Source organism: Rhinopithecus roxellana, chromosome 14 (assembly GCF_007565055.1).
Source record: "Rhinopithecus roxellana isolate Shanxi Qingling chromosome 14, ASM756505v1, whole genome shotgun sequence".
In the NCBI taxonomy this organism is placed as follows: Eukaryota; Metazoa; Chordata; class Mammalia; order Primates; family Cercopithecidae; genus Rhinopithecus; species Rhinopithecus roxellana.
Window position 1 is genome coordinate 18,440,989 of NC_044562.1, and position 22,504 is coordinate 18,463,492.

The 22,504-nt window shown below is 47.5% G+C and overlaps 1 protein-coding gene across 4 annotated transcripts; it reads left to right on the top strand.

Annotated features, from left to right (window-relative positions):
• Nucleotides 1–274: 274 nt before the first annotated feature.
• Nucleotides 275–18,890, top strand: GPR55 (G protein-coupled receptor 55). 4 transcript variants are annotated; one of them, XM_010380465.2, is made up of 2 exons: nucleotides 275–492; nucleotides 15,116–18,890. In XM_010380465.2, exon 2 carries the CDS (start codon nucleotides 15,250–15,252, stop codon nucleotides 16,207–16,209), a length of 960 nt encoding a protein of 319 aa, XP_010378767.1. In that variant the 5' UTR covers nucleotides 275–492; nucleotides 15,116–15,249; the 3' UTR covers nucleotides 16,210–18,890. The 4 variants fall into 4 exon arrangements, with proteins under 4 accessions (XP_010378767.1, XP_030771817.1, XP_030771816.1 ...); XM_030915957.1 differs by having other exon boundaries at nucleotides 492–566; XM_030915956.1 differs by lacking the exon at nucleotides 275–492 and adding an exon at nucleotides 1,176–1,648.
• The last annotated feature ends 3,614 nt before the right edge of the window (nucleotides 18,891–22,504 follow it).

Sequence of the window (22,504 nt, forward strand, 5' to 3'; positions counted from 1 at the left end):
CTAAACCCCTGAAGTGCTGGAAGTCACTACGGCCTTTGTCAGGTGCTGAGAACGGCTGCTCCTGTGCGGTGTCCCTGTTAGCACACCTAGGGTGTGTGAGAGGCTTCCTCTTCCAGAAGCTTCCCAGGCCTTGACACATGCAGTGTGATTTTTGGCTTTTTGGTTTTTTGTTTTGTTTTTTTGGCAGCTGCGGGATGGGCGTGCAGATCTTCCAAGAGGGCAGGAGAGTGTAGACCCTCCTCCTGGAAACTGCTCCCCATGTCCACACTCTAGTTCCATGCAGCCCCTCTGCAGACCCCTGAGCAAGAGCCCCTAGGCCAGACAGAGTGTCACAGGAGCTACTCAGAGCACCTGGTCCCACCCCTTTATTTCACTCACAAGGAAGTTGAGACCCAGAGAGGGGAAGTGACTCTCCCCAGAGCAGGCCGGCAGCCAGGCCTGGAGGAGAAATGACATCTCTCAGCCCTCTCCACTACACCGGACCACCAACAGGTAACAGCCTCTGGGGCATTTAGAGAAACTGAGGCATGGAGCCTCTAACCTGATCTTGCTCTTGTGGACTGCAGGTAACTCTCCCAAGATCAGTAGGGCTCGTGTGGTCCTGGGCTTTGTGCACACCTGCCACGATGCAGCAAGCAGTCCCAGGTGTCAGGGCAGCGGCGGCCTCCAGGCAGCCTCCGTGACAGTAGCAGCGGCAGGCAGACCTGGTTTGTCCCCGATTAAGCGTGACATTTTTCTACGAACCCTCAACTTCCTCCTGATCTGAGTCAGGGTTGCAGCATCATGTCGGGTGGGGAACCTCCCCACAGGTGGCCTGGGAGCCTTCCCTGGGGTATGTAGCTCACTTGCCACGGCCCTCCACCAAGCCCGCTGCCCATTCCCCGGAGTCTTGTTGGGAAACCACCAAGCGCCAGAGATGACACTCTCTCAGGGATCATCCTGCAGCCCTGAGCAAGTGCTCATTGGGGGCCAGAAGGAGCCTAGGAGCCCAGGCTCACCCACTCACCAGCTGCTTAATTTCTCTAGCCTCCATTTACCTCTCTGGGGAATGAGGCAATACACAGTTTCTTCCTCATGGGGCGCTCAGGGCAGTAAATGATAGGGAGGGGCGCCCTGGCTGCTATCCTATATTACAGTTGCATTGTTCTCGCACCCTAGCCAAGTGTATCTTAGAAAGGCTGGGCAGGAAGCCACAGCAGCACTTAGAACCCCGAAAATTCTAGATCCTTCCCTGCGAGCGAGAACACAAAGTCAGGACATGTCTGGCTGGCCTGGCCTCACCTGGGCCTTGTGCTGCCCGAGGCGATGGGGATGAGGGGACAGGGCAGAGCAAAGTGCCGCGCACAGCTCTGTGGAAGGCAGGGTTTGCCTTTGGTTCTGAGTGGCTGTCCCAGCTCCAAAGGGAGCACCAGTCACTGTGGAGCTGCAGCAGACCTGGCCATTTGTTCCGTCACTTCTTCTTCCCCTTTCATGCAATAAGACCTTCCCAAGGGCAAACAGTATGTGAGGCTCAGCGATAAAGGTGAAGGGGACGTGGTCCTGGTCCTGGGGTTGCTGCAGGACAGCAGGGACACGCCCCCCCGGGATACACTGAGGACTCTTCACGCTGCCCACTCAGGATGGCACTGGGAAAACCATATCGGATGACGTGAGTGAATCCGGAAAGTGGGCATTTGAAGGAAGAGGTGGGATTTTTAGCAGTGGAGGAGAGAGTTCAAGGGGAAAGAGGAGCATGAGCATGCAAAGAAGTGAGGAGGGGGCTTGGCAGCTCCTGGATCCCAGATGCTCTTGCTAGTGATGCTGATGGGGGCCACGGTGAGGGAGGAGGAGAGACTCAGAACATGAGTTCCAGCTGGTCCCTCACGGCCTGTTGGACCTTGGGTAGACTCTAAAGCATCTCTGAGCCTCACTGTCCTTATCTGTAAAATGGGCATAATTAGGGCAGCCTCCCAGGAGTGTCCTGAGTTCCTGTCATAGAGCACTGAGCACACTGCTGACCACCTCTCATGTCCCCAAGCCGGCCCCTCCACTCTCCCAGCCCCACTCCAACACCCCCGCCCAAGCTTCAGCAATATCCAGGCATTCGGGAGATTGTGGTCATGTGCTCTGTCCCCTCTGTGTCCTGTTCCTTCTTGCATCATGGCCCCCAGACGCCTAGCTCAGGCACAGGTGGATGACTTTATTCACACTATGGTGTTAGTGGTGGATACACTGTGTATTTTAACTGCGGCATTTTTTGTGGAGCATTCCAGGGCTCCTCAAATCCATCCCTGTGGCTGTGCCAATGCTGATTTTTGAGGCTCTGGCCCTGCCATCTCTGAGGTGGTTCACGCTACAATGCTCTGTGCAGATGACAGCCTGGCACCTGCAGGAAGGGCCACCTTCTCAGCTGCAAACCTCCTTAGGGTTGTGATCTTCTTGTTGCTTGTGTTCTCTGGAAAGTCCAGGCCACTGAAAGAAGAAAGGTAGGTCTGGTGTTTCGAGGGTTTCGAGGCCTCAGCTGTGCAGGCACCTGAGGCTGCCGCAAGTGGGATGCTGGATCCTTGAAGGTGTAGGCAGATGAGGGTACCGTGGACCACTGGCAGTTGCGGGAATCCCAGCTGCAGAATGTGGACAGTCAGCAGTTAAGAGCCAGTACAGGCCGGGCGCTCGGGCTCACACCTGTGATCCCAGCAGTTTGGGAGGCAGAGGTGAGAGGATTGCTCGAGTCCAGAAGTTTGAGACCAGCCTGGGCAACACAGTGAGACCTTGTCTCTACAAAAAATAAAATATTAGGCCAGACGCAGTGGTTCACGCCTGTAATCCCAGCACTTTGGGAGGCAGGTGGATCACCTGAGGTTGGAAGTTCGAGACCAGTCTGACCAACATAGAGAAACCCCGTCTCTACTAAAAATACAAAATTAGCCAGGCGTGGCACATGCCTGTAATCCCAGCTACTCAGGAGCCTGAGGCAGGAGAATCACTTGAACCCAGGAGGCGGAGACTGTGGTGAGCCAAGATCGCACCATTGCACTCCAGCCTGGGCAACAAGAAGGAAACTTCATCTCAAAAATAAATAAATAAATGAATAAAAGAAAGAAAGAAAGAAAAAATTAGTTGGGTGTGGTGAAGCATGCCTGTAGTCCCAGCTACTTGGAGGGCTGAGGTGGGAGGGTTGCTCGAGCCTGGGAAGTTGAGGTTGCAGTGAGCCTTGATTGTGCCACTGCACTCCAGCCTGGGTGACAATGCAAGACCCTAACTGAAACAAACAAGCAAGCAAACAAACAAATGAGCTAGCACAGTGAGGCCAGGGCTCTGGGCTCAGGGCTGAGCAGGACCTTGAGGATGGAAGAAATGAGGCAAAGCCTCCCAAGCAGAGGGAGCCAGGAGGAGAACAAGGCCTCTGCGCTCTACCCCAGTCCCTTTCCACACTCGACATACTTTCTCTCCTTTCCACCAAACATTGGAAAGCACCCTTATATTGAAAGAAGATTCTACTTCAGGGTTAAATATCAACAAACAAAAACATCCTTCAGTAAGACACTGCTCTGTGTATGAATTCTCTCTACAGCACTCTGGATAAGCATCTCACCTTGCCTTTGCTTGCATACCTCTGGTGACAGAGAGTCCACCACATGATGAGGCCGCTTTGCTTTGTCTACTCTCGGACACTCTGGCTGTGAGATAGGTTTGCTTTCTGCAGCACTTGGAACCCATTCCTTTTCTGACCCGTGAAGTCTTATGGTGGAACACGTCACGAGCACTGGAGGATGGATGCCCTTGTATCTTTCCTTCTGGGGATTAGGAGTATCTCTAGGCCTTTCTGCATCTTCTCCCATGCTGTGGTTCCCTACCCGCTCCGAGTTCAGCCCCTGCAGACAGACAGCCTTGGGTCTCAGGGTGATCAGAGCTGTGCAATGGCCATGGTCACTTCCATTCCACTTCCAGGATCTCTGAGTGTAGTGTTGGCTCGCCTCGTTTCTCCCTTTCCTGTTTAAAAGAACACTTAGGAATTCCCACTTTCATTTAAGTGGTGACTGCATTTGTGTTTTGTGTATTAATATTGTTTCTTTCCAATATTTCAGCAACGTACATCTGATTTTGTCTCTAACTCACACGTTAAGAGGCTATGTAAGAGAATGCATAGAAATGCCTATTAAATATTAATATCATGGCGCTGCAGCTAAGTGTTCAGGACCAACAAACAGCTATTTTCTTTGTGGTCTAAGAATGAGTGTAAAATCGCCATTGCTGTCAAGGACTTGCCTGTGCTCAGGAACGGGATAAATTTTGTGAAAGACCCTCTCTATTCTTCTAAAGACAGCATAGACCCTTGATTTACCATGTACTTCTCCCTGATCTGCTAGTCTACCTTATTAATTGGGTTGTTCAGAGCTCTAATTTCTCTGTCTATTTGATCATGGATATTCTACAGGAGGGGCACTAAGGGCTCCAGCTACACTATATTTCCATTTTTTAAAATTTCGTTTGCATTTCCTGCATGGTCCCATTATGTACTTTTTCCTATGCTAATTGGAACAGAAATTGAGTGTTTTATGTTTTCATTATTTATTGTAACTTTCACTCTTGTGGAGTCTCCATGTTGCTTTCTCAATTCTTTTTATTAAAAAAAAATTACTTTGTCCTATTCCCTTCCTTTCTAGCACAAAATGTGCCTGATAAACCAAAGATTATGCTATCATTTTACTCTGTGTCTTTTCATTTTCTTGGTGCTTTTCCTTGACAAAAGATAATTGAATTTTGTTTTTTTTTTAAATTGATGTTTGATTTTTAATAGATTAATATAGGGAGTATTAACAATTGTTGATAATATTTGCATAAGCCTCTGTGAGGTTGCCCCTCCGCTTTCCATATTGTGATATTATAGTTTTTTCATTTTCGGTTTCTACTGTGAATCTTCTCTTCCTTTTGTCCCATTAAGAGAAACAAGGTAATTTAACCTAAATATTCAATTTGGAAAATATTTACGTTTTTGACTTCTTGACTCTATTGATAGCTTGCCAAGCTTTGGGGGGATTCTATTTTAAACCTCTTTTCTCCTCTTCACCTACTCTTCACTGCTGAAGCTGGCATTTTGTCTCTTTTATGTTGTCTTTTGCTCCTTATGTAATACACATTTTTATGATGTGATGGCTGACCTGTGAACAGAGGAAACTTGTTGATTTTTCAATTTTTTTTTTTAATCATGAATCAGGTTCTTGTTGTTGTTCTTCCATCGTTTGGGTGGGACTTGCTGTCTCACTTGACACTTCCACATCTCTCTCTCACTTCATGCTTCGTTCCCAGCCCCATCCTGAAATGCTTATCTCTGAACCTGAAAGGTCATGCCTCATCAGCTGAGCTTTGGTGAATTCAATGCGTATCTTTTAATTTTGTGTAAACCTTGCACCCTGCCATGCCTCAAACACAAACCCAGACCGCAAGTTGTTTCTCTGATATAGAAGGAAAAAATTGAAAGCTATCCTTACTGGTCTCCTTTTTCCCCACCACACATTATATATATATATAATCTCAGGTTTTCATATTATCATTAATTAATTAGAAAAACACACCAAAAAGACGAGAGAGATAAAGGCAAAAGATTTAAAAATCACCCACCATCCAACTGCTAGAATGCAACCACTGGTTGGGATGTAGAAATCTTTTTTTAGGTTTTTTGTTTGCCCCTCTATGCGTGGGTTTTTGTAATTTTAATCACAGTTGAAATCATTCTGAATCTGTCTAATTCTATAGTTTGTGGGGTTTTTACTGAACATAATCAGCATAAACATAACAGTCAGACAGAAAAATTTTCCATTGAGTAAATTTACCACAGTGAAATTAACCTCTTGTTGGCATTTAAATGTGTATGTATTTTTTACTATTAGAAATGTGGTAATACATTGAGGCGAAGAAGAAGAAGAAGAAGAAAAAAATGCCAAGGTGGACATATTTTTGTACACAATTTTTCTTCTTTCATATAATTTACTTAAGGTGAATTCTCAGAATCACTGGATTAAAGTCATATGATTTTCATGGCTTGTAACAGAAATTATCAGATCCCAAAAGTTGTGGGCTAATTTGTACGCTTACCAGCATATTGGTGACTGGTTTCACAGAACCCTTGCCAAATTCTTTGTTAAATTTGATAAGCAAAAATGTTATCTCTTAGTAAATCCTCTTCTGGGAACTGCCTGTGTCATTGGCTTATTCATCTATTGTTGGTCTTGATATTATTCATTTTAATATTCTCTTCGCAGAGAAAGAACGTCATTTATCTAACATTGGTTGTGTTTTGTTTCTTCAAGTATATTATTTGATGTTAAGACTTTTTAGCAAAAAGACATTTTTTTTGTGCAGTCAAACCTGTCCTGTTTATTTTCTTTTTCTTTGATTTTCAGTTATGCTAAGTTGACAAAGAGCTTTTTCCCTTAGTGATTTTATAAGTTGTTTATTAAATTTTCATCTAGTTTTTCTAAGGTTTGATTGTTTTGAAATGTAATTCCTTAATGAATTTGGAATTTCTTTTGAGAGGCCGTTTAAGATGAGACTCTAAGTTGGTTTTACTGCCAAATTGTTAACTGACAGTCTTAACATAATTTCTTCACTAAGCCTTCCCTTTGTATTATTGATTTTTGGGGAATGCCTCACTTATTCTTGTTTCTGTTAAATGTGTTAGTGCATAGTCTTGAGATTTCTGGGTGTTATCTTGAGATTTCTGGGTGTTTGATTTCAACAAGAATGTCCCTATTATTTTACCATTAAATACAAAGTTGCCATTGGTGTGAGCAATTTACTCTTTGTAAGAAGTACTTTCCTATTCCGTTAAATAACTCTGAAAAACTGTACAATTGGATGACTTTTTATTTTTGCTTTAATGATGTGATACAAAACATTAATTGATTTCCTAACACTGAAACTATCTTATAATTCTATAGTAAATCTGATTTGTCATGATGATTTATAATTTTAATGTACTGAATTCCATCTAGTAATATTTTAATTAGGATGTCTGCATATATATTCATAATTGTATTTTGAACAAATTTGTTTCTTGTGCTGAATTTTGATATTTGGATAAGTTAGTTTAATAGAAATTCATTAATACTATGTTCTGAAATACTTTATGGGATACAGGGATTATCTGCTGCTTGAAAATTTGAAATAAGCTAGAGTCTATTTTAAGAGTAATTCTTTGATAATATTTTCAGTTTCTTTTATGGATATTGGTCTACTCAACACTTCTATTTCCTCTTGGGCCAAACCTGGTATAGATGGCGATAAATTATTTTTTTTTTGCCCCCAAATCAACAACTACATCAAGGTTTTTAAACAGATCAACACACAAGTAATAATGCAGTTTCTTGCTGTTTTTGCTCTCCTCTGTAACTAAATTTAATGTCTTCTTTCTTATTTCTAGTTATGACCGTTGAGTCCTTTCTTCTTGATCATAGTTGTTAGAGATACAGGTATTGCTTCGTATATTGCTTCTGCTCCGAAGGAACCACCTATTAAATGTGTCGGTTCTGACATTTTCTCTTTTCTAATTCATTTATTTCTGCTTTTATCTTTATACTTTTCCCTGATTTCTCTAAGACACTTTTTCCCTAAATGCTCAAGTTAAGTGTTTAATTCATTTATTTAGTTTCCTTAAAGAAAATTAAAGCAGTTAGGGCAATGTATTTATCTCTGAGAATAGTTTTTGGCTGTATCCTGTGAATTTTTTTTTTTTAAACAACCAATCCAAAAACGTCTTGCTCTTCTTCCCATGTATTTAGTTTTGTAGTTCTCACTTTATTTTTAAATAGCCATTGTTATTATTATTATTATTTTGAGACAGAGTTTATATACACAGAGTCTTACTTTGTTGCCCAGGCTCGAGTGCAGTGGCATGATCACAGGTCACTGGAGCCTCGACCTCCTGGGCTCAAGCCATCCCCTTGCCTTAACCTCTGCCTCTGAGTAGCTGGGACTATAGGCACAAGCCACCATACGCAGCTAATTTTTTTTTTTTTTTTTTTTTTTTTTTTTTTTTTTTTTTGAGACGGAGTCTGTCTCTGTCGCCCAGGCTATAGTGCAGTGGTGCGATCTCGGCTCACTGCAAGCTCCGCCTCCCAGGTTCATGCCATTCTCCTGCCTCAGCCTCCTGAGTAGCTGGGACTACAGGCATCTGCCACCACGCCCGGCTAACTTTTTTTTTTGTATTTTTAGTAGAGACAGGGTTTCACCGTGTTAGCCAGGATGGTCTCGATCTCCTGGCCTTGTGATCCGCCCAGCTAATTTAAAAAAAAAAGATTTTGTAGAGACAGAGGTTTCACTCTGTTGTGAGGTTGATCTCGAACTCCTGGGTTCAAGCAGTTCTCCCTCCTTTGCCTCCCAAAGTGCTGGGATTACAGGCGTGAGCCACCGCGCCCGGGGGGGGGGGGGGGCTGTATTTTTATTTTCTAGGTCTTTGTATGCAGTCAGAGAGTACAGCCAAAATAATTTCTGTATTTTTTTAACGGATGGTTTTGCTCTTGTAAAGTAGATAATTCATTTTTAGCAAGTGTTTTTTGGCTGCTTGAGAAAAAAAATGATTACCTATTTGTTTAAAACCAAACCCAAGTCATTAACTAAACTGTATTAATCATATTATTTATATAATTCTATGTCCTAATTTATATTTGTTCTAATCTATAGTATATGAAAATCTGACACTGCAATTTGTTTTTGCCAATGGCTCCTTGAATTCTAAGAATTGTACCTGATGTACTTTTGTATACCACCATTCGGTGTATAAGATTACTACATTTGCCCTCACAATTGAGTTTTTATTTTATTCCATAAAAATAAGCTTCTTAATCCTGATGAGCAGTTTTGTCCTGCGGTTCTCCAAGTCTAGTTATGAATGTCGCCTCCTGTCTTTCTTTTGTTTGCATTTGTCTGTTCCATCGTCACAGGACTTTTATGTGGAACATTTCTGTGTCATTTAAGTGCACTCTTCATAAGAGCAAGCAGTTATATTTTATTTTTTAATTGAGAATATTAGTAAAATTTGATTTTTTTGCACTTATTATTGTAATTTCTATGCTGTTTCTTTTCCTGTTATATTCACTCCTTTGCTATGTAGTCGATTTTGCTTCTTTTCATCTTCTTTAGTAGTTTCGAAGGTAGGCATCATATTTTTAATAGTGGTTACTTTAAGGTTTTCAAGAATCTGACACATATTTCTGTAATTATTGAAGTAAAAAAATAAACCGAACAGAAATATTAGCAATAGAGCCTTTTGCTTCACCCCAGGCACTTACTATTACTCTCCATTGTCCCCACCCCTACAACTCAAGAACTTTCTTCCTGCTTTGTTAATTTATCCACAGTATTAAGACTTATCTCTTTCTGGGGACACAGATCATCTCTTTTTTTTTTTCCTTAGAGAGAAGGTCTGACTCTGTCACCCAGGCTGGAGTGCAGTGGCATGATCATGGCTCACTGCAGCCTCAAACTCCTGGGCTCAAGCAGTCCTCCCACACAGCTGCCCAAATGGCTGGGGACCACAGGCACGAGCCACCACGCCCTACTAATTAAGTTTTTTTTTTTTTTTTTGTAGAGATGGGGTTTCACTATGTTGCCCAGGTGGGTCTCAAACTCCTGGGCTCAAGCGATTCTCCCACACAGCCTCACAAATAGTTGGGGACCACAGGCATGAGCCACCACACCATACTAATTTAAAAAAAAATTTTATTTTTTTGGAGAGATGAGGTTTCACTATGCTGCCCAGGCTGGTCTCAAACTCCTGGGCTCGAGTGATTCTTCAACCTTGGCCTCCCAAATTGCTGGGATTACAGGTGTGAGTCACTAGTCCAGCCAGATAATCTCTTCTGTTTTTTTTTTCTTTTAATTTTAAATCTGTAACTATATTCATCATACCTTATGTCTCTTTCCACAGTTTCCTGCTTTCAATTCAATGCTCAGTTCCAAGCTTGTCTATCTTGATGTTTTCATCCTTGCACTCTTCTCAGTAATGATCTCTTGGAGGACTAAAGTTTTGGGGTGATTATTTTTCTAGAGGCCGCATCCACCTGAGACTTGCTTTCTGCATTCTTTATGCAGGAACACCTGTTGGATACGAAATTCTTGCACCCAGATCTTCTCCCTCAAGCCTCTTCTGGTGTTAATTATTTTTTCAGAGATTTCCAAGGAACTTGGTTTGTTTATTCATGGATGTTTGGGAGGCTTTGTCTTGGTGACATTTAAACATGTCAGCGGGACATTCAGAGGTGTCAGCAGGGCCCCTGGGAGTGGCTCTCTCCATAGCTTTTGCATGAAACATGGAACTTCATCTCCTGTGTTGTCTCATTTACTCCACGGTTCGATGCAGCTCCACCTCTCGGCCACCGTGCTGCTGCTGACTCACAACGGTTTGGGGTCCTTTCACTCCATTCACAGATGCCATTTGCTTGACCCATGACCTTTGCCCCCTCAATGCTATTTCCTTCTGGAGGAGGCTGGGACTGCCCCATTCCAGTCCTCTAGGAGGCGAAGGTGCCCACCCATCCCTGCTGCGGATGGTAGAAAGGCAGCACTCCACAGATGGTGCTGCTGGGATGGAAACTGAGAATGTCTCCACTGCTGCCTGTGACACAGATCCCAACATCAATGGCAGCATCGGGATGCCCCTTGGTAGCTATGCAGGGGTGCTGCTGAGACCTCCCTGGAATTCCAGAGAGCCCACTCCCAGGGTCCCTGACCACAGTCAGTGCAGCTCTGCTGCTTCCGGTCCCTGGTGACACTGATGCTGATGCCACTCTCCTTGGGCTGCTCCCAGCCAATGCCTGAGCCCAGCAGAGGCACTAGCCTGGGACGATTTCTGCAGATGTGAGGCTCCTCCAAGAGGCAACCTTTGCTCAGAGATGCCCCATGGCTTGGCCAAGAAGGGCTGAAATCTGCACTGCTGTCTGAAGTCCTTCCCACCTTGTCCTTCCTTCCCTCTCTCCTTCCACAGAGTCAGACCTGCAGGTGGTCTGAAGGCTCACCCCACCTCCTCCTGCTCCCTCTCCCCGCTATCCTTCATGGACACTTTCCCTGTTCAATCTCTGAGTTGTCTAACACTGTCTTAGCATCTGCTTCTCAGGGAACCTGAAGGGACTCAGCCTCCCACCCAGCCAACTATAGTACCATTGCTTGATTGGGGTGGACCCCTGGGTTGGCCAGAACAGGAGCTGCTAATGGAATGGCCCCATACCCCAGGTCAAATGGTGCTAGTTGCTGTCCCCCTGCCCCGTTCCCCTCCCCCACCCACAAGTAGACTGGTTTTTATTAGCAAACTTCTTTTTTTTTTTTTTTTTTTTTTTTTTTTTTTTTTTTTTGAGACGGAGTCTCGCTCTGTCGCCCGGGCTGGAGTGCAGTGGCCGGATCTCAGCTCACTGCAAGCTCCGCCTCCCGGGTTTACGCCATTCTCCTGCCTCAGCCTCCTGAGTAGCTGGGACTACAGGCGCCCGCCACCTCGCCCGGCTAGTTTTTTGTATTTTTTAGTAGAGACGGGGTTTCACCGTGTTAGACAGGATGGTCTCGATCTCCTGACCTCGTGATCCGCCCGTCTCGGCCTCCCAAAGTGCTGGGATTACAGGCTTGAGCCACCGCGCCCGGCCTAGCAAACTTCTTTGAGAAGGATGACTGTTTCATCTCTTGCTGCAGTTTGGAGTGCAGTGATGCCTTTTTATCTTACTTCAGTGAAGCTCCTGATTTTTTTGAAAAAGACTCTAAAAAGATGGTTTCCTTGGACTTTCAGAGGGAATTCAGATTAATTTTTCAGATTCTCTTCTCAATCTGCCATTAGCTAGCAGTATTTTTTCAACCTAATTTCTTCTTGCCAGCCCATAGAGTGCCTTCTCTGGCTTCAAAGACTACCCTCTGAGAAGCTTCCATTTGAAGTCTGTCAGTAATTCAAATGTGACCTTTAGAATAATCGTACTGGGGAATACTGATGGCCAAATTGTATCTATGAATATACCTGCTACTGTCAATGGAGACTCATCCCAGCATCCAAGGTTGTATGCTTTCTGTCAGACCACTTTCCTCCTGTTGTTATTCATTTGTTCCCCCAATTCAACCACACATTGCATCTGGGTTTGGGTTGAACTTTGAGCACCACTGATTTTTTTTCTTGGTCACTTTGAACCACCAGCAATATGGTGGACTCACCCATGGAGTCAGCCGGTAACAGTTGACAGTAAGGGCCTCTGAGTGTTGAGCTTTTGTCATTGGTGGCTGCTTTTTCTTAATTGGTTAGTGTGACCCAGACAAAGACAGACGTCGTCAGTTCCTTTTTCAAAATCTTATTGGATCTCTTTAAACATAAACTTGTATTCACTCTTATTTTTGCGGTTCTTGGTTTTCTGCTGTTTCTGGTCTTGAAGGCAACTTCTCCAAGCCAATTCCATCTTCCTCTTTGGTGTTGCAACATTTTACATTTAGACCTGAACTGGGCTTTGACCTGCTTTTCTCATCATTTTCGAAATTTACCTTGTGAGTTCCAAGCTATTCTAGTAATTTTGTGAGCTAGGCCTGTGGCCATTTCAGCATGTTTAGTGAGGAGGTGGCCACCACAGCTTGCAGATTCTGAGCATCCTGAGTAGGACCAGTGACTACTGCACACCCCTAGGGGGCACCATCCCCACAGACCACAGAACACCAAGGGTTTGAATAAGAGGAAGTACATTTTCCTAGATCTCTCATTACATAAATCTGTGAGAAAAGTTAACACATTGGAAACCACAGAATCTTTAGAGCCACCAAATCAAGTAATGTATGTTAAATGTTTTGTGCACAGTGCTCAACAGATGTTATATATGTACCTATAAATATCTGTATATATCGGTTTTCTTTTTCATTAGGGATCAGAGAGGGGTTGGGAATGGTATTACAGATAAGATCTTAAAAAATACCCCAATTTTTTCTTCCCATGGGCCCTCAGTAGTGATGAAAACCAACAGCAGAATGAGAATTCGGTTAGCAATAGTAGCGCAGCAAAGAAATAAGTCACAGGAATGCTTCTTATGGAATTCGTTGTTTACTGGTAAAACACTAGAAACCTAAATGTTTATGAATAGGCTACTGGCTAAATGAGTTTTTGTATACCTACATAATGGAAGGCAAACAGCCATTCATATATGCTGATATAGACCAATGTCCAAGAAACATTGTTGACTGAAAAAGCAAGGGACAGAAGCTGTATGTATATTATTTCCAAATTTTAAAGAAGTCATACACGTACATGTATGCATGCATGTATTTGCATATATGCGTCTACTTAGAAAATATCTGGGAGGAGTATGCAAGAAGCTGTAAGCCATGCTGCCTTCAGAAAGGACAGTTGAGGCCTTAGGGTACAATGGAGGCTGACTTCCCTATGCATGTTCTTTTGTTCTGTTTGAATATCTTATTGAGTGCATGGAATACTTTAAAAATTAATAACAAGCTATGAAAAATAATAACAGAAGCTTTAATTAATAACAGAAGTTTTAGGAACAGGTGCGGGGCCTCCCACCTGTAATCCCAGCACTTTGGGAGGCCGAGGTGGGAGGATCACCTGAGGTCAGGAGTTCGAGACCAGCCTAGTCAACATGGTGAAACCTCATCTCTACTGAAAATACAAAAAATTAGCCGGGCATGGTGGAGCGTGGTGGCGCAGGCCTATAATCACAGCTATGAAGGAGACTGAGGCAGGAGAATCACTTGAACTTAGGAGGCAGAGGTTGCAGTGAGCCGAGACGCGCCACTGCACTCCAGCCTGGGCGACAGAGTGAGATTCCATCTCAAATAATAATAATAATAATAATGGCTGCAGTGGTCACTAGTATAGGATTCTCTGGTGGGAGTCCATGCTGATGTCTCCTCCCTGGTACATCAGTATCTTGGGATCTTAGCTCCTGCTGGTCAGGAAGTCACGGAAGGTGGGAGAAGCACAGCAAGGCAGGTCTCATGGCACGACCTGGCTACACTTGCTCACCCAGCTGCTTGCTGCCGAAGCGGTTAAGGGAGACGCCAGGCATGAATGTCCTTTCCATGCCATGCCCCTGTGCTCTAGTGAATGTGGCACGTTCCATATCTAAGGCCAGTCCAAGTCGAGTACACCAGCAGTGTGGCCTCACTTGTGGGGAGAGGGAAGAGTGGGTGAGAAAGGAGGGAGTGGGGAGGTGGGCACAGGTGGGCTAGTGGGGAGAGGGTGGAAGTTGGGTCATATTTGAGTCATCTTTCTAGCAGCCTGGTTCTGGACGCCTGGGTTGAACACTTGGTTTTGTCCTGCTCCAGAGCTACATACCTTGAGACAGAACCCCACAATGGCACTCACCCCCTCACCCCAAATTGGCCAGGCTTGGACCACACCCCTGTGCAACCACACCTACAGCCTTAGTCCTCCTGTCCCTGAGGCCACTTCTAATTTTCTGCCTGACTAAAGGCCTTTCCTTGCCCTGTGGAGACCTCAGGGCCCCACTCCATTCCCTCTGGGAATGGCCTTTCTCCCACATCTTTCCATTTTCTGTCTGGTTTTCCCTTTGGGCAACAAGAGGCTGCAACAGCTGCAGATCTTATATCTTGGCAAATATGGATCCCTGACAAGGGACTCCAACCCTCTGCCTGGAAACCCAAGCAAAAGTTGTGTTGCTTATCATGTTCTTGGAGAGTCAAATGTCTGTCCCTGAGCCAATGAACTAACCAACTACTGTGTCCAGAGGAATGCAATGCTCTGGTGCCAATCATCCCTGGTTGCAGGTTGACTGTGTCCAACCATCAGGAAAGTGGGTGGGGGGAGGACAAAGGGGATAAGAGGAGCTGAATCCTGGAAACAGCATTTGAATCCCTGATCCAGTTGCTCCTGAAGTCAGCCCGACCCTAGTTTCCATATTTCCCATTATGTGAAAGTCTCTCTTTGCTTCAGCCTGTTTGGGTCTGGGTATGTGCTGTTACTTCTTTCAACAAAAGGAGTTCTGATTTAAAAGACAGATGTCCATGCACAGCAGGGTTCTACATGTGTCAAAGAAAAATGTGTGTATGGTAGAAAGAGAGTGAGAAAGCGAGTCTGGAATGATATACACAAAAAGTAACATGTGTATCTGGGCAACAGGATTAAAGGTAATTTTTCTTTTCTGTGTTCCAGTTGTGATTCAGTGGGCACGAATTGCTGTATGATGCTGGGGAGGTGTTTGTGATTCTTGACAAAGTCATTTGAATCCATCACTTCAAGAGAGTGAAAGGAGCCCAGTCTGATCTGTTGGTGTTGCAGGAAGAAACATGAGTCAGCCAAACGCCAGTGGTGACTGCCTGTTTGATGGCGTCAACGAGCTGATGAAAACCCTACAGTTTGCAGTCCACATCCCCACCTTTGTCCTGGGCCTGATCCTCAACCTGCTGGCCATCCATGGCTTCAGCACCTTCCTTAAGAACAGGTGGCCCGATTACGCTGCCACCTCCATCTACATGATCAACCTGGCGGTCTTTGACCTGCTGCTGGTGCTCTCCCTCCCGTTCAAGATGTCCCTGTCCCAGGTACAGTCCCCCTACCCATCCCTGTGCACCCTGGTGGAGTGCCTTTACTTCATCAGCATGTACGGAAGCGTCTTCACCATCTGCTTCATCAGCATGGATCGGTTCTTGGCCATCCGGTACCCGCTCCTGGTCAACCACCTCCGGTCCCCCAGGAAGATCTTTGGGATCTGCTGTACCATCTGGGTCCTGGTGTGGACTGGGAGCATCCCTATCTATAGTTTCCATGGGAAAGTGGAAAAATACATGTGCTTCCACAATATGTCTGACGATACCTGGAGTGCCAAGGTCGTCTTCCCGCTGGAGGTGTTTGGCTTCCTCCTTCCCATGGGCATCATGGGCTTCTGCTCCTCCAGGAGCATCCACATCCTGCTGGGCCGCCGAGACCACACCCAGGACTGGGTGCAGCAGAGAGCCTGCATCTACAGCATCACAGTCAGCCTGGCTGTCTTCGTGGTCTCCTTCCTCCCAGTCCACCTGGGGTTCTTCCTGCAGTTCCTGGTGAGAAACGGCTTTATCGTAGAGTGCAGAGCCAAGCAGAGCATCAGCTTCTTCTTGCAATTGTCCATGTGTTTCTCCAATGTCAACTGCTGCCTGGATGTTTTCTGCTACTACTTTGTCATCAAAGAATTCCGCATGAACATCAGGGCCCACCGGCCTTCCAGGGTCCAGCTGGTCCTGCAGGACACCACGATCTCTCGGGGCTAACAGAAGGACATCTTGTTCAGGGGAAGGAAGCCCTGGCCCTGAATGCTAGTAATGGATATCGAGTTCCAGGGTTTGCATGTGGAGGGATGATCCACGCCATCTTTACTGATGTGCTTCCCTTTGATGCCCATTGAGTGCCAGCTTTGCTCATTGTACCCCAAAGACCTTTTTTCCAGTGCCCAGACAGCTCCACATACACCACCCAGTGTTCAGGGATCTCTGAAGAACCCACAAACCAGGTCAATTACTGATTTCTAAGTCCAAAAACTATACAGCAGAAGAATTGAGAAAGCGAATGAGACCATGTGAACAAGGCTGTTTCCAACTCTCCCCATTTTCCTGTTTGACTGGGAGGTTCTGGAAAGAAAGAGAGAGAAAGGTAGAGGAGGTAGAGGAGGGAGCCAAGAGAGTCAGTTATGGGGGAGAGTGTCTTGGGCAGAGGTGGGGTCGTAGGGATGAATGAAGCCCCTTTTTAGTTTGGGTGTCCCAGGACGGAGCAGACTTGCATTTTCCAGTCTCTTCTGGAGCTGTGTTGCCAAAAGCCTCACTGAGATGACAGCAAGTGGGAGTGGTGTTGGGGCTGGGCAAGTATGCATGGATCACCCCATGTTTCCAGTGGGCCTCAGAAAGGTGAAGGAAGCCAGCCACACCTTTTTATGTCCATGAGAAGACTGCAGAATGACTGAGTGGGGGTGTTGATGACATCCAGGAGCCATGAGGGGAGGGGAGAGAACACTCCTGGGGAAGGAAGAAGACAGGCCCAGGGCTGGAAGCACACAGCCCCTCCCCCACCACCATCAGGGCGTCCACAGCAGGGAGTGTTGGTGCTGGCCCCGGGCGAGGAGAGGCAGTGGGAGATGGCCTGGGAGAGGGGAGACCCCTGACCTGCTTTCTATCTTGAACAGACTGGGAAGTTGCTCATTCCATCTAGCTTGCTTGAAAACAACGGCAAAGAATCAGGCCTGCCTTGGTTCCACCATGGGAGGGTGGAGGAGGTGCTGTCTTACTCACCTGCATCCTGGCTGGGCAGTTGGCACCTGTGGCACTGCCCATGGAGCCATTCCTCCCTGGCAGTTGGGAGGGAGAAGATGAGGCAGCCAGGCACAAGGGTGTGGCCTTGAGAAAGAAGGCAAGGCGAGGGGTCCCTGCAGGTCCCAGGAAACTGTAAACAATCGAGTCACGCCTGGATGGCTTCTCGAAGAATCTGGAGGAGGAGTGCAAGTGACAGCGGAAGCCTCCCAGTGACTCAGCTGCTCTGGAGAGTGAAATGATGAGAAGGATCCACTGTGGGGTGGTTTTGCATAACAGAGTGAGTGGGATGAGGAGTAACTGATGAGACTTCATGTGACCAAGGTCTTTAGGAGGAAAAGCAACTGCGGTCAACTTGTAGGATCTGGGCTCAGTGGGGGCGGAAGGGCTTGGGAGGGGTGGCGGCCTGAGGGGAAGAAGAGAGGCATTTGGATAAACCAGGACCTGTGGGGCGAAGGAGGAAGAGGAAGAGGAAAAGGAGGGGAAGCTGAGCAATGGCCCTAGGCTTGAAGCCTGCAGGTAGTGCAGGAAGGGTGAGGAACCTGGCCGAGCTGCTTCCTGCCTGAGAGCCTTTCCTGGCTGGCCTAAGAGCCATGGACAGGCAGGAATTGCCTTCTCAGGAGCAGCCCCCACTGTTGCTGTGCTCAGGTGGCACTCTGTACACCTCCTCCTAGGTGGATGGAGGGAAGGGTGAGGAAGAGAGCGTCAATGAAGGGGTGGAAGTGGATATGGAGGAGTGACCAGACCAGACCAGACCAGAGGAATCAGAGGCTCAGGCCCCCTGGGCTGGGCCTCTAGGAACCACAGCCACAGAGTCAGGCTCTGCAGACCCAGAGGTAAGGCTGCCTGGCTGCCCCAAGTCCCAGACACACTCCTCTCCTTGCCTGCAGGCTGCCCTGTCCCATGGCTACCGTAGATAGAGACACCACCCATGATACTCTAAGGAAGCCAGACTTTCGCATGCAACAGGGCATTTGGGGCTGGTTTGGGTCAGAGTCCACGGGTGGTGGATTTAGGGACAACCCTCCTCCCACTTCTTTCTCTGCACGAGGAGTTGGGAGCCTGCCTGGTGGAGCTGAGTGATGCCTTTCATGTGCACTTGGGTCTACCAATGTGCTTAGGGCCAGATGGGCTTCCTAAGAGACAAGGGTGGGTGGACCTGACCTCCTATCATCCCCAGCGATGTTCAAACATAAAATCTTATCTATGTGCAGCATGACTCTGTCCAGGTGACAGAAAGGGCTCCAGACTGCTGAGAGGAACTGACCATGTAGGGAGGGACAGGGAGGGAGCCAGGACCCATGAGCTGCATGACTGTAAGAGGTAGGTCCTCCAAGGGTATCAGCAGTCTCAGTGTGATGTGACAACTGGGACCTGTAGGTGGGCCCTGGGGACCCCTGACCCGTCCCAAAACACTGTGGGAAGAAGGGCCTCTTATCCATGGGGACCCGTGTCTGTGGGAGCGGGCACAGGTCCATGCTGCAGGCCACTATGGCTGCTCGGCAGGAGGGCTGAGTTTGGACCCACATGGCTGCAACCCACGTTGGCCCATAATCAGCAGTGGGGCCCAGCGGCACAGGAGGGGCGGAGGGTTAGCACTGGAAAAAAATGACTTGATTAATCTGATTTGCCAAATAAATAGATTCATGTGATGCCGTGTGACCTTGTCTTGGACTAAGCTTGCTGGCCCCGGAGAAGAGCAGGCCCCAGATGGCCCCTGCCAGGTCACCCAACAATCTTGATCTGTTCAGCAGCCACCTGGCCACCAAGTGTGGGGCTGCAGGGAGTGGCCCTCCCTGCTCAGGAGCACAGCTGGGCCTGTCCAGGTGACCAGGGGCCAGAGCCTTTGGGGTCTAGTTACCACTCCCCCGCATCCACATGGGTGCTTGGTTCTCTGTGGTAGCAGCCAGGCTACACAGACCCTACCTACCCGGCTGGAGTCAACCCCACCCTGTCCCTGCCACCCTGTCCCTGCCACCTTGTCCCACCACCACCTTGTCCCACCGCCACCGTGACACTGCTGCTGCTTCCACAGGCCCTGGCTCCTCTGCATACATGGGGGTGGGGGGCCCAGTACAAGAGACCTGCTGACCAACTGAGGGGCTGAAGATACAGGGCCAGTGTCTACAGGTCTTCCACGGTGGCCCTTCCCTCCCTTCTCTGACCTTCTATGGTGGGAATCCGACTTTCCCAGGATGGATTCTCCTAGGTTCTTCTCTGCACTTTGCAATGAATTTTGCTAGCCTGTGGAGAGCTCCTGGAAGCTGTGAACTGCTAGGCTCTGGCCTGGGCCACTCTGTCCTCAGTTCCCCACAATCCTGAGCACAGCTGATCACCACCTGGGTGCTAAGGGTCAAGGGGGACATCTTTGTTCCATCTAACCATCTCCTACTAATCTAGGAGCCACCCCCCATGTAGGCCATGTCCCCTTGGGGGTAGTGACCACCTCCTCTTGGCCCCCAGGGAGGATTTGACTCAGAGAATGTCAGTTCACAAGGTGCATTTGTCAACTGTATTCCCCTTGAGTTACCTCTCCCGGGACCCTCAGAAGCTGAAAGTCATGATACTGATACTATGTAACTGCCACAGGATACTAAAGACATCTGGAAGCGTAAGATAATACCCTTGTAGCAAGTGACCACAAAGGGATGGAGATTGCAAAGGTGCTTGAAATGACTGAGGCCTGGTAACAGTTGCAGAGATTCCTAGAGGTTAAAAAGGATTCGGTTAATAGATCAGTGCGGAAAGAAATTGGGCCGAGCCACTGTGTGGGTGTGAGGAGAGGCTGGCGTGCAGAAGAGTCAAGAGGTAGGGGTGGGGACATCCCCTAAGGAGGAGGAGCTGTGTGGGGACACCCACGCCAGACCACCCTTCGTCTGTCCTCAAGGGTCAGTTGTACTGTGGACAGCAACTTTCCAGGGCCAGATAAAGGCTGGCGGGGACCACTTGACAATCTCCACCACTGAGGAGGACAGAGGACTCAAAGACACACCAAAGGTTCCTTTTCTGGGGTGAGCACTCCCCTGAAACTACCATCATAAGCCCCACTGGCTTTTTTCCGCCCAGAGCTGGCTTCTCTGGTGAGCCCAGGGCACAAAGCCATGAGCGGCCATTGGAGGGAGTGTGGATAGCAGGTCAAGAGGGACTCCAGGAGCTTGAAGTGGAAGGACAAAAAGACATTCTTCTGCCACACTTCAGGCCTGAGCACTCCCTCCCAGGCCAGGAGCCTGCAAGATACACCCTCCTTGCAAAGCTGTTGCAGAAAAGGTCACATGGTGCCTCAATCATGAGTCACGACAGAAATGTGGCCCTTTGCGCTTTGAAGTCTCGTGAGGTAGGATCAGAAGCACTGTCACTTCAAAGCCAGACGCGGCTCTGGCTCACCTTTGAGGCTTCAGATGGCAGCTTTATTCCGGAGGCCCAGGCCTGAGCAAGTGTAACCAAGACGCTGCCTGCAAGGGAGACCTGCATCTCCACCGGGGCGGCACAGTTACGCAAAGGCTGCTTAGGGTGCAGATAGAAGCCTCTCTTCTCAGCAGGTGGTTTTGGGCTGTGCGTCGTGCAGACTGGAGTGCATACACACGTGTGTGTTTCTCGTTCAAGTGGTGTCTCAGAGCAGCTTGCCAGTGCAGGCCACACGGAATTAAGGAATGTTGTGCCAGAGTTGACTCGATCTGGCTAAACCCAGATTCTCCAAATAGCTGATTCCCTAAGTCAGTGTCCAGTGCATTTCAGACGGAATGACCCTGACTTGGGGAAAACTGATGTCCAATGACCCAGTGATCGCTGTGTGAGCCCCAGCCAAAGCACAGTTCTGAGAGTGGGTGGAGGGGTTTCTCTGAAGGCAGTGGAGAAGCCTTGAGGCCAGTGGGCCTGGAGTGGTTAAGGACGACTCTAGAGGATCGGCTCAGGGTAGGACATGTTTGTGGGGGTGGATCTCCAGGCAGCATTAGGTAGGTGGAGAGACCTCTCCCTCCTCAACATGGGCCAAGCATTGCTGGGCACTGGGCTCTGGGCGTGGCCCTCTTTGGCAGTAGATACCAGCCTCTTTGCTGTGGATTTCCTTCAGCTTCCTAAATCTTCAGTACCTACTTCAAGTTGCAGCCGGGGCACAGCTTTCACCAAGGGGAATAAATGTGAGCTTTATAGCAGAGCATGAGACCCAGAGATGCCTGGAGGGGGAACCCACAGAAAACGGGACTTCCCACATTAATGGAGGGTGGGGAGCAAAGTCATTATTCTCCGAGTATTAAAGGGTATATGACTCCAAAGACAGGACTATTTCAATGACATGAATAAAGTGGGATGAAATTGATGGTTAAGAGATCTGCGAGCTATTAATATTTCTTCCCTGGGACTTTACACTGAAAAAACACACATATATGGCAAGTATGTTGTCAGTCTACCTGAGCTGCTATAATAAAACACTGCAGACTGGGTGCCTTAAACAACATGAATTTATGTCTCACAGTTCTGGAGGCTGGAAGTCTCAGATAGAAGTCTGTCAGGGTCAGTTTCTGGTGAGGCCACTCTTCCTGGGTTGCTGACGACCACCTCCTCACTGTGTCCTAAGAGGCAGAGAGAGAGGAAACACACCCTCCGATTTCTCTTCTGTTAAGGACATTAATCCTGTGGGATCAGGCCCCACCCTTACTTCATTTTACCTTAGTTGCCTCCTAAAAGCTGTATCTCCAAATACAGTTACATTGCGGGTTAGGGCTCCAGCATGTGAATTTTGGGAGGGACACTTCAGTTCACAGGAATGGCTTCTACTCTGACCTGGAATAGAAGTCACATTTCTTTAATTTATTCAAATGGAACGTAACTTGCCCTAATTCACCGAGGTTTACTGGAGGATGCTCCAGCTCCATTGTCACTGGATCCCTTCTGCTCCCAAGATCCTGCACGGGTCCTAGCCGGGGCATCCCTCAATGGTTGCACTATTTCCAGAGAACCCTGGGTTTCAGTCCGCATTGGTCACAGCCACAGTGCCCATTGAGGACTGGGCCCTTCAAAAGAGGCATCCGAATGACACTTGGGCATGCAGCTCACTCCTGCAGGCCCCGAGCTCTCCGTGTTACATGCTCTTGCACCTTCACGTCTGAGGCTCCTTCAGCAGAGTGCTTGTCTGGGCTCTTCTTGGGAACCACAATAGCCCTGCACCTTCCCAGGCTGACCTTTGGACTCACAAACCTAGCATCCTTTTCAGGTAGGGCTTCAGGCAGCCTCCCTGAGAATGGTGAAAGCTCTGGCACTAGGTCTTTTG

What these genes read in the sequence shown, in the direction of transcription:
- GPR55 (XM_010380465.2), top strand. Translation starts at nt 15,250, where the DNA reads ATGAGTCAGCCAAACGCCAGTGGTGACTGCCTGTTTGATGGCGTCAAC.